At 48.4% G+C, this 16202-nt stretch overlaps 1 protein-coding gene across 6 annotated transcripts in view; it reads left to right on the forward strand.

Moving 5' to 3' along the window:
* Positions 1–16202, forward strand: part of SOX13 (SRY-box transcription factor 13) — a 54675-nt gene that overhangs the window by 24968 nt on the left and 13505 nt on the right. For all 6 annotated transcript variants that reach the window (XM_049858341.1, XM_049858344.1, XM_049858345.1 and 3 more), the window contains exon 2: positions 15851–16049. In XM_049858341.1, coding sequence (XP_049714298.1) covers positions 15852–16049 — 198 coding nt within the window. In that variant the 5' untranslated portion in view covers position 15851. The remainder of the gene's footprint in view (positions 1–15850; positions 16050–16202) is intronic.

Raw genomic sequence — 16202 nt, forward strand, 5'->3', positions numbered from 1 at the left:
CTTCTGTTTGTCCCTTCCCCTCTCCGGAGTTGGCAGGGGACTGCAGTGGTTAACAGAACAATGCTTCACCCTCTTGGGCTCCAGAGGAAATGAGGGAGCTTGTGAGTTCTGCAGAGCTTTTGTGTCATCAGCCCAGGAAGGCACGGTGGCTCAGCCAGATAAGCAGAGGCGCTGGTCTGTGGGGTTTCCTTGGCCAACTTGGGGCCTTTCAGCCCATCTGCACCGTGTAGGGTCTCATGCCTGACTCAGGGGAGGCTCCGGACAGTTGGGGACACCTACTGACACCTGGACAACAGACAACCTAATAGGGGTGGGATGAGACAGCACCAAAGAGAGAGCCGTACAGGAAGCACATGGAGAAGGAAGAGGCCAGGCATCTGTGGTCTTCTGCTTGTCTGTCCGTGAGAGGTGGGAGACGCTTCCCAACAGAGGTGGGAGGGCCCCGGGAGCAAACATTTTTTGCTTTTTACAAATATCATCACCATCAGTCCTTGCAATAATCCTATGGGGGAGGTAATATTTGTTCCATTTTAGAGAGGGGGGAACTGAAACTTCCCCATGGTCCCACAGCTAGTATGTATACAGGGTAGAGCCAGGGTTCAAGCACAGGTCTGTCTGTCTGTCTGTCTGACAACAAAGCCCATTTCCTTTCAGCCAGGCCGTGATGCCTTCCAGCACTGCTGGTCTCACGGCTGTACTCCGCCTTCAGGCAGGAGAGCCTGGGACAGGCCTGGGACCTTGATCAGGGAGGTGCTGCTCCCAGGTGCTCTAGGGGCAGGGAGAGATCCCCTCCTGCTTTAGGTTACTCTTCCTCTGCCCCTCCTTCCCTGGGCACACATTCTGCACCAGATTCTTGGATTACACATTGTGTCCTAATCGCAAAGTAGGCATTGGAATCACCATGAAAACACTAAGGTTTTCAAAGTTTGGGTTTTTCCCCTAAGTTCTCAAAGCTGCCTTAGTTTCTTTGGACTAATTCTTCCTTAGCATGAGTCAAGGTGAAAACAAACAAGCAAAACTCACTGCAATCGAGTTGATTCCGACTCATAGCGACCCTACAGGACAGAGTAGAACTGCCCCATAGAGTTTCCAAGGAGTCCCTGGAGGATTTGAACTGCCGACCTTTTGGTTAGCAGCCGTAGCCCTTAACCACTACACCACCAGGGTTTCAAGATGAAGACAACTTAAATCCTATAAACTGTGAAGGCAGTATCCTGTTATCTGAGGTAGAGGGAAAGTGTCCAGGGCATCAGGAGAAAAGACATGGGCTTGGGCATCAGGGAGGCCTGGGTGCTGCCACCCATGCTAGGCCCTAGGAGGATGTTCCATATGCCTGAGTCTCGGTCTCCTCATCTCCTTCGTAGGGTTCTTGTGAGAGTTGAAGGGGGAAATGAATAGAGAGCCCCTCACACGGTAGTTGCAACCAAGTAACAAGAAGATTGACGGTTTGAACCCAATCGTAGATGCCTCAGAAGAAAGTCCTGTCCATCTGCTGTGAAAAATCACAGCCTTGAAAACCCCGTGGAGCCAGCGGTTCTCCTTTGCACACACGGGGTCGCCAGGAGTTGGAATCAACTCAGCGGCAACTGGTTCCCCCCACCCTCCGGTTTATGTTTAAAAAAAGGGAGGTTCGACCAGGCCAATCGGTCCCACCGCCCGGTTTGGGCCGCATGCCGGCCCCCCGCCCAGGACACAGGCTTGACCTCGCCACAGGGAAACCCAGTGGGCTGCTGGTCAGGCCTGGGAGTGCATGGAGCCGGCTTCTGGTACCTTCAGGAAGGCCTCCAAGAAAAGGGAGTCCTGCAGATGCTGTTTTACTTCTTCTCAATTCTACCCAACCTGCAGCGGCCTTCTAGCAGCTCGACTGTCCCCCTTGAGTTGGGAGAAGACTCAGGTGCCTCAGAGGCCTATAAATCAGATGGGAAGGTGGATGGGAACATCACAGCTACTTCAGCCCGTCATGCCCTTGGGCTGGGGATCAGCCGGCTCCTGGAACCTCTGTCTGGAGCTGGATTCTGTGCCGGAGAGGCAGGGGTGGGTGCCTCTTCTTGCAGGCTGGAGACAGGAGACCGGAGTTCAGGAGTTCACTGAGCCTCAGTCGGCCAAGCGTTGGCTGTTCCACCAGGTGAACATAACCTGGGCCAGCCCAGAAACAGCACAGGTGTGGCCGTGGCCCTCCCTGAGCTGGGCTTGACCAGACAGGGCCACGCCCTGGATCTGATACTTGCCAGGGCACACAGAGGCTGGAGAGGGTGAGGGAACTCTCGGTGAAGCTTTCTCCAAGCCGCAGCCAGCCCAGCTCCCATCTCTGAGTAAACATCAGAGATAGGATCGGGTGTAGCCAGGAAGGGTGGTAGGGTGCGGCCTGGGAGAAGAATGGCAGGATGTGGCACCGGGGCACCGTTCTGGGCACCCACGCCTTGGGCTATTGTTTAGGGCTGCCCGAAGCTCCTAACTCTCTGGGGCTTTAAGAGGAAGCGGCATTCCCTTGGGACTCAGGCCCTGCCCCGCCCCTGCTTTGTGGACCTCCTTCCCTGGCTCTGTCCCATTGGCGCTGCCCACTTGGGGCAAGCTTGGGAGCAGGAGTCAGCAGCAAATGGTTGGCTGTGCCTGCGCCCTCCCTGAGGACGAGGGTCTGCCTTTCTACTCAGGCTGTCTTCCTGTCCCCTGGGTCTGAGTCACCCACCCTGCTGTGGCACTGGTGTCTATCTCTATCTGCATCTAGATATTTGGGGGGCTGTCGTTGTAGAGGGAGGAAGGGCTGAGAGTGAAAACTCCTTTGGTTCCCATCCAGTAGGGCCGCTGCCTGATTAGAAGAGGAAGTGGCTAGTGATTTGTTTTGGGTAGAAAAGCGCTCTGTGTGTGTACATCACAGGTGTGTGCATGCCTGTGGGTGGGTGGGGGTCGGATGCCCAGAGACGGCTGGTGGGGGGAGGAGACATGGGAGAGGACTGCACCTACAGTCTGTGTGCTGAGCCTCTGGCCTCTGTGAAGGATTTGGGGGTGTGGGGCCTTACGGGCACCAGCCCAGAGGCCCAGGGCTCTGTGGACATACCCAGGCATCAAGGGTGAAGGTGGCTGGAGCCCTCTTCTCTTAGGGGCCTTTGCCTCTTACAGGTGCTCAGGTAAGGTAAGGCCAAGGAGAAGGAAGGAGGGCAGAGGGCCTGTGAGGTGAGTTCTGAGAAGGGAGGGAGGCCGGGCAGAGCTGCTGCTGGGCCTCTGGTCACTGAAGAGAGGGAGCAGGGATGCTGCTGTGGGTCCCCATTGGCTGAAGCTCCTCCAACTCTATAGCCCCAAAGCCACACTGCCCAAACAAGCCATATGAACTTGATATCTCAGGAACTCGGTGTCTTCACTGAGTGAGATTGGCCTGTGGGCTCTGGCCACTCTGCCCAAAGAGTGGGAGTGGGAGCAGGAACAAGGAGGTTGGGCTATGTGCAGGGGCACCTCCACCTGAGCAGGAGGTGGGTGGGGGTGTCCTGTGGGTTCGTGGCCTCTGAACAGGACCCGGGACATCAGACGGGGTGGGAATGAGGGAGCCCAAGAACTCGCCCCTCCTGTGGCCTGAGGGTCCTTTGGCTTCTAGGCACCTGGAGAAAGGGGAGATTGTGGTTACTGACCTCAGAACCTCCTGAGAAGTCTCATGGGTAACTGAAGCATAGAGCGTGCTTTGTAAGAAAGGGGCAAAGGAATTTGAGGGTTTTTAATTTCTGGAAAAGACGAGACTTAAAGGAGGACTCCAACAGGTCCTTTTTTTTTTTTTTTCCAAACTTTCCATATTTTATTTCTTCTTCCCATTCGCTTACTTAGGCTAAAAAAAATCTAGTACATGTTTTATTGCAAGTGGCAATAATGGGCATTTTTTCATTCCTGTTCTCAGGCAGAAACGTTTCCATATTTCATTTCTCAGAATAACGTTTCCTGTAGGTTTTCACGTAGATATATTTGCTAAGTTTAAGGGAGTCCATTCTATTTCTAGTTTGCTAAGATCCAACAGGATCTTTAAGCCCAAAAAGCATGGAAGACATTTCTTATCTGTCCGGAGGTAAAAACAAAAGGAAATGGACTTGCTTTGCTGCTGGGAAGATTTAGGTCACTCATAGGAAGAGCTTAGATCCAAGGAGGAGGCAGCTGAGCATAAGGGCTGTGGGCGATAGGGATGGGAAAATAAACCCCAGAGAGCAGCATCTAGCTACTAATGACGGTAATAGTAGCTATCACCTATGACACATCCAGCTTTCCCTTTTGCTATGCTGTATATTGTCTTATCTTTCTACAAATGTGTATTGAGAACCTACTGTGTTCCAGCTACTATGCTAGACTCAGGCTACAGTGACGAGCAAAAACAGGTATATTTCCACAGTGCCCTGGGGAGGGATCGGAAGGGGAAGTTTCTCAGGCTACTGGGTGAGTCAAAATAAATTAAGCTTGTACCACATGTATCATTGTAAACCGTGATAGGTACTTTGAAGGCCAAGTTTAGGGTGTCATGAGAATGTAAAACAAGCACATTTGATGGGCTCTGGGGTGTTAGGAAGGCTCCCCTCTTCCTATTAGGTTTCTTATTCACATTTTACTGAGGCGGAAACTAGGGCTCAGAGAGTTTAAGTCACTTGCCCAAGATTGCACAGCAGTTAATCGGCAGAGCTGGGATTCTGTCTACCCAGGTCTGTCCCCAGAGGCTTTTCGTTCAACTACCTGACTCTAGGAGAGTCTCAGTTTGGAGGCTGGAGGGAGGATGATGAGATGGTCTGGTTCCAGGCCTTGACTCTCTACTTTTCCTGCCTTGTCTTGGAGCTGAGACCTGTAAACCCCCTCCTGTGTTCCCTCAGACTGTCATCTCTTTCTCTCCCAGCCTGTCCCTTATACCTACATGACTCTGCCAGGAGCATGTGGCCCTTTCCCCAGGCCACACCCGTTTGCAGGTGAAGCCCTGATGGGCACGCCTGGGCAGGTCTCCAAGTACACTGTGCAGTCTGCGAGCATCCCCTTTCCAGGCCTGTTAGGGTTAGACCCCATGGCTGTGTCCACTGAGTGTGTTTGCACACGTGTGAAGGAGTCCTGTGTGTGCATCCCGCCCAGAGGTGCTCACTACCTGTGCCACGGGCACATGCAAATGTAAGGGTGCACAGATGTTCAAGCACATGGTGGTCATCCGTGTTGGCCCTACGTGTCCATGTTTGGGAACAGGAGACCAGGAGCCACCAGTCTGTGGGCCTCTGACGAAAGTGGAATGGGCAGGAGACTTGGGAGCCCACTCAAGGCAACACAAAGGGTTTTCTCTTCTCCAACTGACTTAGGGGCTCAGCTTGTCCCTAGAGCCAAAGGAAGCTGGATCCTAAGGAGAAAGAAGACCCCACATTCCTTGTGTGGGGCCTCAGGCTGGGGTGTGCTAAGAGGGGGTGGCTGTGAAATGGAAAACTGCAATCAATGGGAAACCACCCTGGACTGTGAGTCATTATCATAGTGATGCTGGGGAGCCCTGTCATCCTGCCCTCCTTGAAGGCAAGTTAAAGCCCAGGACACAGGCTCCTAGGGCCCCCTGGATGCCAGGGTCTGCTGCGCTGATCTACGGCTCTTAATTCCTCAGCCTCATACAGCAGCAATTTATTGGATGTTCGCCTTGTATTAATCCTCATGGACACCTGTGAGGAATGGGCTATTGTGCCCATTACATAGATGAGGAGACAGAGGCTCAGATAGGTTAATTAACTTGCCCAAGGTCACACAAGTCAGTCACAGGTTTCTTGGACCCAAAAGCCTGTGCGTTTTCCAAACTGTTCCGTTGACTTGCCCAAATACCCCTCATTTTACAGAAGGAGCCCTCAGAGGTGAAGTGACTTGTGCAGGGACCCTCTGCTGAGTGGCACAGCAGGGACTGCATAGCCACCCTTTACCCTCCATCTCGGTCCCCTTTCTCTTCTTATTTAGTTTATCACACGCGGCTCCTGCTGCTGCTGCTCTGGGAGAGGATAGCTAGGATGCCAGGGTCCAGAGCCTGGGGCTGTTGGTCCCCACAGAAAGAACCCCATCCAAGGGGCCATGGCAGGCTGGACCTTGCTCACTTAAGGCTGTAAAGGGCAGGGAGAGGAGCTGCTCATTTCCAGCAGGCCTGTGCTAGGGGACAGGGGCAAAAGAGATGCCCGAGGGCCCCGTCCCTCAAGTACAGATCCAGGGCGGGGCTCCTGGGGGAGGCCCCTCCAGCTGGACTGGTGCCTCTCCACCAGCCCAGGACCAGTGCCCAGGCCCGGAGTTGAGTCAGACGCCTGTGAGGATGGGAGGGCCCTTGTCTGGGCAGCAGGGTCTGGCAGGGTTATCTGGTGGGCACCAGGCCCTGGTGACAGATTGACACCGCCAAACCGGCTTGGCTGGTCACCAGGAGTCATTTTCTTTGTTACCAGGCGCTGTGCTGGAAGCCAGGATGAGGCCATTGGGAGACCCAGGAGGCAGGCTCCCCGGTGTAAAGATAATGCACGGTGCCCAGCTGGAGGCACTTCTGGGGGTTAAGTGTGGGTAGAGAAAGCCACAGAAGCCCAAAGGAAGGAGCTGTCCTCGTGCAACACTGTCTGGTAGAAATATGTGAACCATACGTATAATTTTAAATCTTTAGGCAGACACATTAAAAAGTGCAGAAAGAAACAGGTGAAATGAATTTTAATAATGCATTTTATTTAACGCAATGTAGCCAAATATTAGAATTTCAACATGCAACCGAGAGCGGAAATTATTAAGAGATGTTTTACATTCTGCTTTTCGTGCTAAGTCCTTGAAATCCGGTGTGTATTTTACCCTTGAAGCACATTTCCACGGCGATTGGCCACATTTCAAGCGCTCAGTAGCCACATGTGGCGAGTGACTACAGTACTGGACAGAGCGGAGGGGCGGTCACCTCCTCTGCCGCTGGACTCAGGACCCCGGTCCCTGCTGGCTCGACCAGGCTCCCTACTGGCGGCTGCGGCTGGGGCCCCTGGGCCGCCTTGGGAAGAAGGGCTTTGAGGTAGGAGCTGGCAGCCTCGACGGGACAGAACCGAGGAGACAATATCTTTTACGTCCGAAGTCCGGAGCGAGGAGCGCCCGGAGGCCCGCCCGCCCGCGCCCGCGGCCGGCGGAGCGGTGGGTGTGGGACGAGGTGGCGCGGAGCCCGGCCGGGGATCAGAAGCCCACAGGCCCGCATTGTTCGCCTGTCACACTTCCTTTGGCTTTATTGCTTTTGTCCAACACCCTATTGTCTGGTTTCCTTTTGTCCCCCTTTCAGTGCTGCTGCCTTTTATTTTCCAGCCAGCCTGGTTGTTTTCATTTCTTTTGTCTGAAGTTCCTGAGAGGAAGGTTTTATTTTCAGCGGTTTGATTAATTCACAGCTTGAGCCCGGGGTTGGTTGGTTATGTAATTGCTGCCCTCAGCTCCAGGGCAATGCCCCCTCCCCGGCTTCCCCGCCCCCACTCGGCACCCCCCACCTCGGGCCCGGCTGGCGCGCCCCTCCCTGTGCCCGGATGGGCTGGGCCGCCTGCTTCCTGGACGCGCTCCAGCCCCTGGGCGACGGGGAGGGGGCCCCTGAGCTGGACCCCAGCCCCGGGACGAGCTGGGCTGGGGTCCCTTCTTTTCTCTGAACCGAGGTGGGATGAGGTAGGCCCCTCTCTCCTCGCCCGGCATCGCCCACCTTTGATCCCGGGCCAGCTCCAGGGCACCCTGCATTTTGAAAGTGAGTGAGAATAGTCTGCTCTGGTCTGATCTGTAGGGTGAAACCAAATCAAATGCATATAGACCTCATTTAACTCTTACGCTCCTTCCGTTATTTAAAAATACTGTACTTGTACTCGGTTTTATACGCAGCACTGTAGCTTTGCGGTTTTTATTTATACACGTCATAAGAAACATTTAATTTGACAGAGTTGATACAATATACAAATATTATACTGCAATTTAGTTTAAAGAATATTTTACATCCCTGGTTTTTCCTTACATCCCCCCTAAAAATTTAACCCCCATGTAAGATTTAAAAAAAAATTTTTTTTTTTCTGTAACAGTGCTTCTCAAACCTAGCGTGTATCAGAATCATCTAAAACAATAGATACCTGGGCTCCACCCTGGACATTCCGATTCCTGCGTGGGTGACACCACAGTTACCTCTCTAACAAGCCCCCAGGCAATGCCTGAGCTGCAGGTCCTTGGACTGCATTTTAAGTGAAAAAAAAAAGAAACACAGTTGCCTTCCAGCCGACTGTGACTCCTGGCAATCCCATGTGTGCCAGAGTAGAACGGTGCCCTATAGATTTCCAATGACTGGGTTTTCTAAAGTAGATCACCAGGCCTTTCTTCCGAGGTGCCTTAGAATCAAATCTCTAGCCTTTCTGTTAGCAGCCCAGCACGTTAACCATTTGCACACACCGCACTCTCTAAGTAGCAGTGGTTTAACAAACGCCTGTGTGGCACTTATTAATGCCATGCACGTTCCAAGCACTTTACAGATGTCCACCCATAACCCTCACTACAGACCTCATTTTACCCACAAGGAAATGAAGCGTGGAGAGGCTAAGTCACTTGCCCTGGAGTACAGACCTCCCCAGTCCTGTCCCCAGGCGCTTGCCCGGTGACTTTGGAGGGTGAGCAGGTGAGCTACGGACACCTGCTGCTCTGGCCCTGAGCCTGGTGTGACCCCTGGGAACTGCTCCCTGGTGACTGCACCTGCTCTGGCTGCCTCGGTCAGTGGTGTGGCCAGAGGGAGGCAGCAATGCGGAGCAGTCGAGACAGACCCGCTGGTGAAGCAGCTGCTTAAATTCAAATGCCTACAGGGGCCAAACTCTACATGATATGCTAGCTAGATAGAAGAAAACATTTGTCTTAAACCTACTCATTCTCTCAGCCTGTTATTTTTTTTTCCCCCTCACTTTTAGTAGAAAAACGCATTGCCGTCGAGTAGATTCCAACTCACAGCGACCCATAAGGTAGAGTAGAACTGCCCCACAGAGTTTTTAAGAAGCACCTGGTAGATACGAACTGCTGACCTTTTGGTTAGCAGCCACAGCACTTAACCACTACACCACCAGGGTTTCCACTTTTGGTAGCTACACGGATATAAGACATATTTCATTTTTATCTTAACTCTTCAATAAGAAAAACTCCCAGCACAGGTGTACATCCCAGTTTGCTAGCACTGCTGCAACAAAAATACCACAAGTGAGTGGCTTTAAAGGGTAGGACTTTATTTTCTCACAGTTTTGGAGGCTTGTTAGTTGTCGTTATGTGCCGTTGAGTTGGTTTTGACTCAGCCACTCTATGTCCGACAGTAGGAACCACTGCCCGGCCCTGCATCGCCCTCGCTGTCAGTGTTACACTTAAGCCCATTGTTGCAGCCACCGTGTCAGTCGATCTCATTGAGGGTCTCCCTCTTTTTCTCTGACCGTCTGCTTTACCGAGCATGATGTCGTTCTCCAAGGACTGGTCTGTCCTCCGAACATGTCCAAAGTGTGTGCTCCTTGCTTCTAAGGAGCATTCTGGCTGCACTTCTTCCAATACAGATTCATTCATTCTTTCGGCAGTCCATGGTATATTCAGTATTCTTCGCCAGCACCACAATTCAAAGGCGTCAGTTCTTCTTCGGTCTTCCTTATTCATTGTCCAGCTTTCCCATGCATAGGAGGCAATTGAAAACACCATGGTTTGGGTCAGGCGCACCTTAGTCTTCAAGGTGACATCTTTTTTTTTCAACACTTTAAAGAGGTCTTTTGCAGCAGATTTGCCCAATGCAATGCATCATTTGATTTCCTGACTGCTTTGGTTGTGGATCCAAGTAAAATGCAACCCTTTACAACTTCAATCTTTTCTCCATTTATCATGACGTTGCTTATTGGTCCAGTTGTGAGAATTTTTGTTTTCTTTATGTTGAGGTGTAATTAATTCATACTGAAGACTGTAGTCTTTGATCTTCATCGGTAAGTCCTCTTCGCTTCCGGCAAGCAAGGTTCTGTCATCTGCATATATCATAGGGCTAGTTGTGGAAAATGGCAGGGAGCACTCTTCTAGATTTCTCTTTGCCAACTACAGGTTTCATGAGACCAGAGCCAATTCTGGACCATAAGAAAGGTGTGGAAGTTCAGGCAACCAAGGGGGAGTGGTATGAGGTGTAGAGGGTAACAGAAAAGGGTCCTAGATCAAGGTACCATCGTACCATCTTCTATCTTTCGTACTTCTGGATTTTGTCTGGGTAATCAAAATTTGCAAAGAACCCAAAATTCTTTTAGACTTTTGACAAGAAACAACTCATAATTAGCAATGTAGAGGGGCCTCAGTCTTTAATCTTCATCAGTAAGTGCTTCAAGTCCTCTTCACTTTCAGCAAGCAAGGTTGTGTCATCTGCATATCACAGATTGTTAACGAGTCTTCTTCCAATCCTGATGCCACGTTCTTCTTCATATACTCCAGCTTCTCGGATTATTTGCTCAGCATATAGATTGAATAAGTATGGTGAAAGGATATAACCCTGATGCACACCTTTCCTGATTTTAAGCCATTCACCATCCCCTTGTTCTGTTTGAACAACTGCCTCTTGGTCTGAGTACAGGTTCCACATGAGCACAATTAAGTGTTCTGGAATTCCCATTCTTCGAAATTTGTTATGATCCATGTAGTCGAATACCTTTTTATAGTCAATAAAACAAGTAAACATCTTTCTGGTATTCTCTGCTTTCAGCCAAGATCCATCTGACATCAGCAATGATATCCCTCTTTCCATGTCCTCTTTTGAGTCCAGCTTGAATTTTGGAGGTTAGGAATCTGAATTCGGGTTGTCAGCAGGGCTATGTTCTCTGGCTAAAAGTCTAAATCAGGGCATCTGCTCAAAGGCAAGTTCCTTTTCAGCTCTGGGAGCCCTGGGTATTCCTTCTTGTCATTCTTTGGTTTGTAGATGGCTCCTCACATGGCCTCTTCCCTCTCCTTCAGAAGGGATTAGATTTATCACTCCACCCTACTCTGGTATGTCCTCATTAACATAACAAAAGAAAACATGATTTCCAAACAGGTTCACATTCACAGGCACAGGGATTAGGATTTTGTATCTTTTGGGAGGACACAACTCAATCTGTAACAGTGTATTATATAGGGCAGTTGATACTTGGAGAACCAACCTATTGAGATCAAGTCAATTCCAACTCCCAGCAACCCTATAGGACGGAGTGGAACTGCCCTATAGGGCTTCCAAGGCTGCAAATCTTTACTGAAGCAGACTGCCACACCCTTCTTCTGTGAAGCAGCTGGTGGGTTTGAACCACAACGTTTTGGTTAGCAACTCAGCATTTTAACCACTGTGCCATCAGGGCTCCTTCCTTGGAACTAGGTGAATGATGCCTTCCATCTGGGGGAGAGATCAGAGAGTGGGGGGGCGCTAAGACAAACTGGCCTACTACTCAATTCCAGACAATTGTTGCCAAAGGCCAAATTCAAGAGAAGTTGAAATCCAGATTTTTATATGATATCTATTGATTTTTAAATTTTGGTCACTAATTACAAACGCATTCTCAAACATACGTATTTATTTGTATATGCAGTTGGTCCTCGTTATACGAAGATTCCGTATTCACCAATTCACTAAAAATACTCATGGAGCTTTCCAGGTCATTCCCAGCTGAGGTAGAAAAAGGCTGGCTCAATATGTTTGTGGGGACTTTATAGTACATAACTACAGGAAGGCCCTGGGTTAAGAACTTCCAGTTTACGGACAGCTGTACTTTAGAATGAACTGCCATAGAGTGTATTACAGTAAAATGTTAACTTAAATACACTGGTTTGTAAGAAATACACTGGTTTGTAAGAAAGAACGGACGCACTACTTTGTGATGCTCGTGAAAACATTGTGTGGCTTCAGCGTTTCATGGGATGGGGGAAGGAGAACGCCGTCCGTCATTGTAAGTGTGATCATGCTGCTGTTAACACTGCGTTGAGTGTGTGACACTGTATTTGGCTCAAGTTTCGTCTTATTTCCTCTTGTAACCAGGGCCCGATTAAGGCAGGTGACAGTCCTAAGCATTGATAATCTCTGGTGAAGCCCTCCTCTGTTTATGCATTCAAATGGGAAATGTGCATTATATATTTGTATATGTGTGTGCGTGTGTATATGTGTGTATATATATCTACATACACACACAGAATGTAGCTTGCCATGGAGTTGATTCCAACTCATAACAACCCTACAGGACAGAGTAGAACTGCCCCACAGGGTTTCCAAGGGGCACCTGGTGGATTCAAACTGCTGACCTTTCGGTTAGCAGATGTAGCTCTTAACCACTGTGCCACCAGGGTTTCCATATACACAAACACACACACACATATATATACAAGCAACTGAACGCAAAAGTTGTGTGTGCCATTTTAGGGGAATGAGATGAATTGGATTATAAAATTTTTAGTGGATGCAGGGTACTAAGATTTTTACTACATACACGTTTCCACAAAAAGAATATTCCATATTATTCTACAACAAGGAAAAAAGAAAAAATGACTCAGTGGACTTTGTTGTTTCAACAATCAATGTAAAATTCTGTTGCTCTCCCACAATGAAAAATTGACTTTTGCCAATTTTGCTTTAAATGGCTCGTACTTCAATTTTGATGCTCATTTCATAATAAATGCTATAATTATAAATGAACAAATGGAAAATGTCATAAAAGAAAATTTAACGATCAGAAAACAATATTACAACAAATCACTATATTTGCTTTGTTGATGCCCTAAGCACATGCTTACCTTGCTTATTGGGTGATCTGTCCCGGCTGTAGCCACGCCTCCAAAGCATAAATCCGTGCCAAGTGCTGGTGAGGCATCAAAGAAAAGGAAAATGATCACAACTGAAAATAAGGTGGAAGTAATAAAGTGATTGGAAAAAGGTGAAATGCCGTAGGCCACGGGAAAAGCGTTAGGCTATTGTCAGTCAACGATCAGAAGAATTTTAAAGGATAAAATGAGAATAGTGGAGCAGGTGAAAGGCTCTGCCCCATGAAAGCTACAGCTGTTACTAAGCATTGCAGCAGTTTAATTACTGAAATGGAAAGGCCATTGATAATTTGGTTAATGATCAAAATCAGCATAATATGCCTCCTAGCCTTACTTTAGTGCAAGAAAAGACTCGAAGCCTTTCCAATGCTTCAGAAGCTACATGGGCACCAAGTGAAGGTGATTGTCATGCAGCGTTTGTTGTGAGTGGGGGCTGGTTCCAAAGTGAGGGCCAGTTTACTCAATATTAAAATGCAAGGTGAGACAGCAATGGAACAAAAGTGTTAACCTTTAATCGTGATATCTTTTCTTTCTCTAGCTAAACTGTTTTAAGAATCGTTTCTTTAATTTTTTTTTCCAGTGCTGTATACCTGTACACACAGATTCTCTCTTTAGTACAGTACTGTATGTTGTTACTTTTATTACTACTGCATTGTTATTATTACGTTTAAGATGTTTTAGTGTATTTGGAAGTGTTTTATATGCATAGAAAGGTAAAATATATACTGTATATTTTTAGTATATACTATATATATTTTAGACAAACATTTGACACTAAATAAGAACCGTGTGTATCCGTTTCAGTCTCCTGCAAATTCAACTTAAAGGCAGACTTAGGAATGAATCTCGTTCATAACCCGGGGATTGCCCGAACTGCAATCACAAGAATCAAATATATATGTATGTGTATGTGTATGTATGTGTGTATGTGTATATAATTTTTTTAGTTGTATTAACGGGTCTTCCTTGTAGGTGTATGGATATTATCCTATCACTGACAGCGTTATACTTCAGGATAGATCTTGAAACGTTCTTTTTGACGATGAATGCAACATCATTCCTCTTCGGGTTGTCATTCCCAGCATAGTAGACTATATGATTGTCGGATTCAAAATGGCCAATACCAGTCCATTTCAGCTCACTAATGCCTAGGATATCGATGGTTATGCATTCCATTTCATTTTTGACGATTTCCAATTTTCCTACATTCATACTTCGTACCTTCCAGGTTCCGATTATTAATGGATGTTTGCAGCTGTTTCTTCTCATTTTGAGTCATGCCACATCAGCAAATGAAGGTCCCGAAAGCTTTACTCCATCCAAGTCATTAAGGTCGACTCTACTTTGAGGAGGCAGCTCTTCCCCAGTCATCTTTTGAGTGCCTTCCAACCTGGGGGGCTCATCTTCCAGCACTATGTCAGACAATGTTCCGCTGCTATTCATAAGGTTTTCACTGGCTAATGCTTTTCAGAAGTAGACTGCCGTGTCCTTCTTCCTAGTCTGTCTTAGTCTGGAAGCTCAGCTGAAACCTGTCCTCCATGGGTGACCCTGCTGGTATCTGAATACCGGTGGCATAGCTTCCAGCATCACAGCAACACACAAGCCCCCACAGTACGACAAACTGACAGACACCAGAAGGATGTTTACCTGTGTTTTATTCATTATGCAAAGGCATCTGACTGTGTGGATCATAACAAACTATGGATAACTCTGCGAAGAATGGGAATTCCAGAACACTTAATTGTGCTCATGAGGAACCTTTACATAGATCAAGAGGCAGTTGTTCAGACAGAACAAGGGGATGCTGATTGGTTTAAAGTCAGGAAAGGTGTGTGTCAGGGTTATATTCTTTCACCGTACCTATTTAATCTGTATGCTGAACAAATAATCCGAGAAGCTGGGCTGTATGAAGAAGAATGGGGCATCAAGATTGAAGGAAGACTCATTAACAACCTGCGTGATGCAGATGACACAACCTCGCTTGCTGAAAGTGAAGAGGACTTGAGGCACTTACTAATGAAGATCAAAGACCACAGTCTTCAGTATGGATTACACCTCAACATAAAGAAAACAAAAATCCTCACAACTGGACCAATGAGCAACATCATGATAAGTGGAGAAAAGATTGAAGCTGTCAAGGATTTCATTTTACTTGGATCCACAATCAACAGCCACGGAAGCAGCAGTCAAGAAATCAAAAGACACGTTGCATTGGACAAATCTGCTGCAAAGGACCTCTTTAAAGTGTTGAAGAGCAAGGATATCACCCTGAAGACTAAGGTGTGCCTGACCCAAGCCATGGTATTTTCAATCACATCATATGCATGTGAAAGCTGGACAATGAATAAGGAAGACCAAAGAAGAGTTGACTCCTTTGAATTGTGGTGTTGGCGAAGAATATTGAATATACCATGGACTGCCGAAAGAATGAACAAATCTGTCTTAGAAGAGGTACAACCAGAATGCTCCTTAGAAGCAAGGATGGCGAGACTGCGTCTTACATACTTTGGACATGTTGTCAGGAGGGATCAGTCCCTGGAGAAGGACATCATGCTTGGCAGAGTACAGGGTCAGCGGAAAAGAGGAAGACCCTCAATGAGATGGATTGACACAGTGGCTGCAACAATGAGCTCAAGCGTAAGAACGACTGTGAGGATGGCGTAGGACCGGGCAGTGTTTCGTTCTGTTGTGCATAGGGTTGCTTTGAGTCGGAACCGACTCGACGGCGCCTAACAACAACATATAATTTTTGGCTCTGCTGGGCTCAGTTGCTGGTCTCCTTAGGTGAACTCATCACCCATTAGTCCCAACATTGCAACAGGCAGGGAGTGACAAAGGTTGGGCTCAATTTTCTCTAGAACTTTCTATTAAATTTTAAAGTTAAATTAAAAAAAAATTAGAACATGGGATATAAGAGCCTTTTGTGAATTTTCACTGTGGGTTCCAAAATGTAAGGTTATATTTTATGTGACTGAGTGTGCCTGTTTGTGGGACACCAGCAGACACTGGGGCTGGGGGAACTGGGGGCGGAAGTTTCTGTCTGCCCTGTCAGCCCTCTCCTCAGCTCACCCTGCTCCTCCTCCCTCAGGATGTCCATGAGGAGCCCCATCTCTGCCCAGCTGGCCCTGGATGGCGGGGGCACCATGGTGAACTGCACCATCAAGTCAGAGGAGAAGAAGGAGACGTGCCACGAGCCTCCCCAGGAGTCAGCTGCTGCAGCTGAACCCCAGCCTGGAGACCCAGCCCAGGCCCCCCAGGATGGCGCTGACTCCCAAGCTCCAGCCCAGGTGCCCAGCAGTATACCGGGGTTCCTGGGTCAGTGTCCCCATCCCTGTTCTATAGCCTCATACCATTGCCGTTGGCTTCTCTGCTAGGCTGAGGCAGGCACCCTCCCCTAGCTGGGCAGCAGATGCAGGCAGAAAAAGTTCATTGTTGGGGTA

The sequence above is a fragment of the Elephas maximus genome, chromosome 18, assembly GCF_024166365.1.
Source record: "Elephas maximus indicus isolate mEleMax1 chromosome 18, mEleMax1 primary haplotype, whole genome shotgun sequence".
Classification (NCBI taxonomy): Eukaryota; Metazoa; Chordata; class Mammalia; order Proboscidea; family Elephantidae; genus Elephas; species Elephas maximus.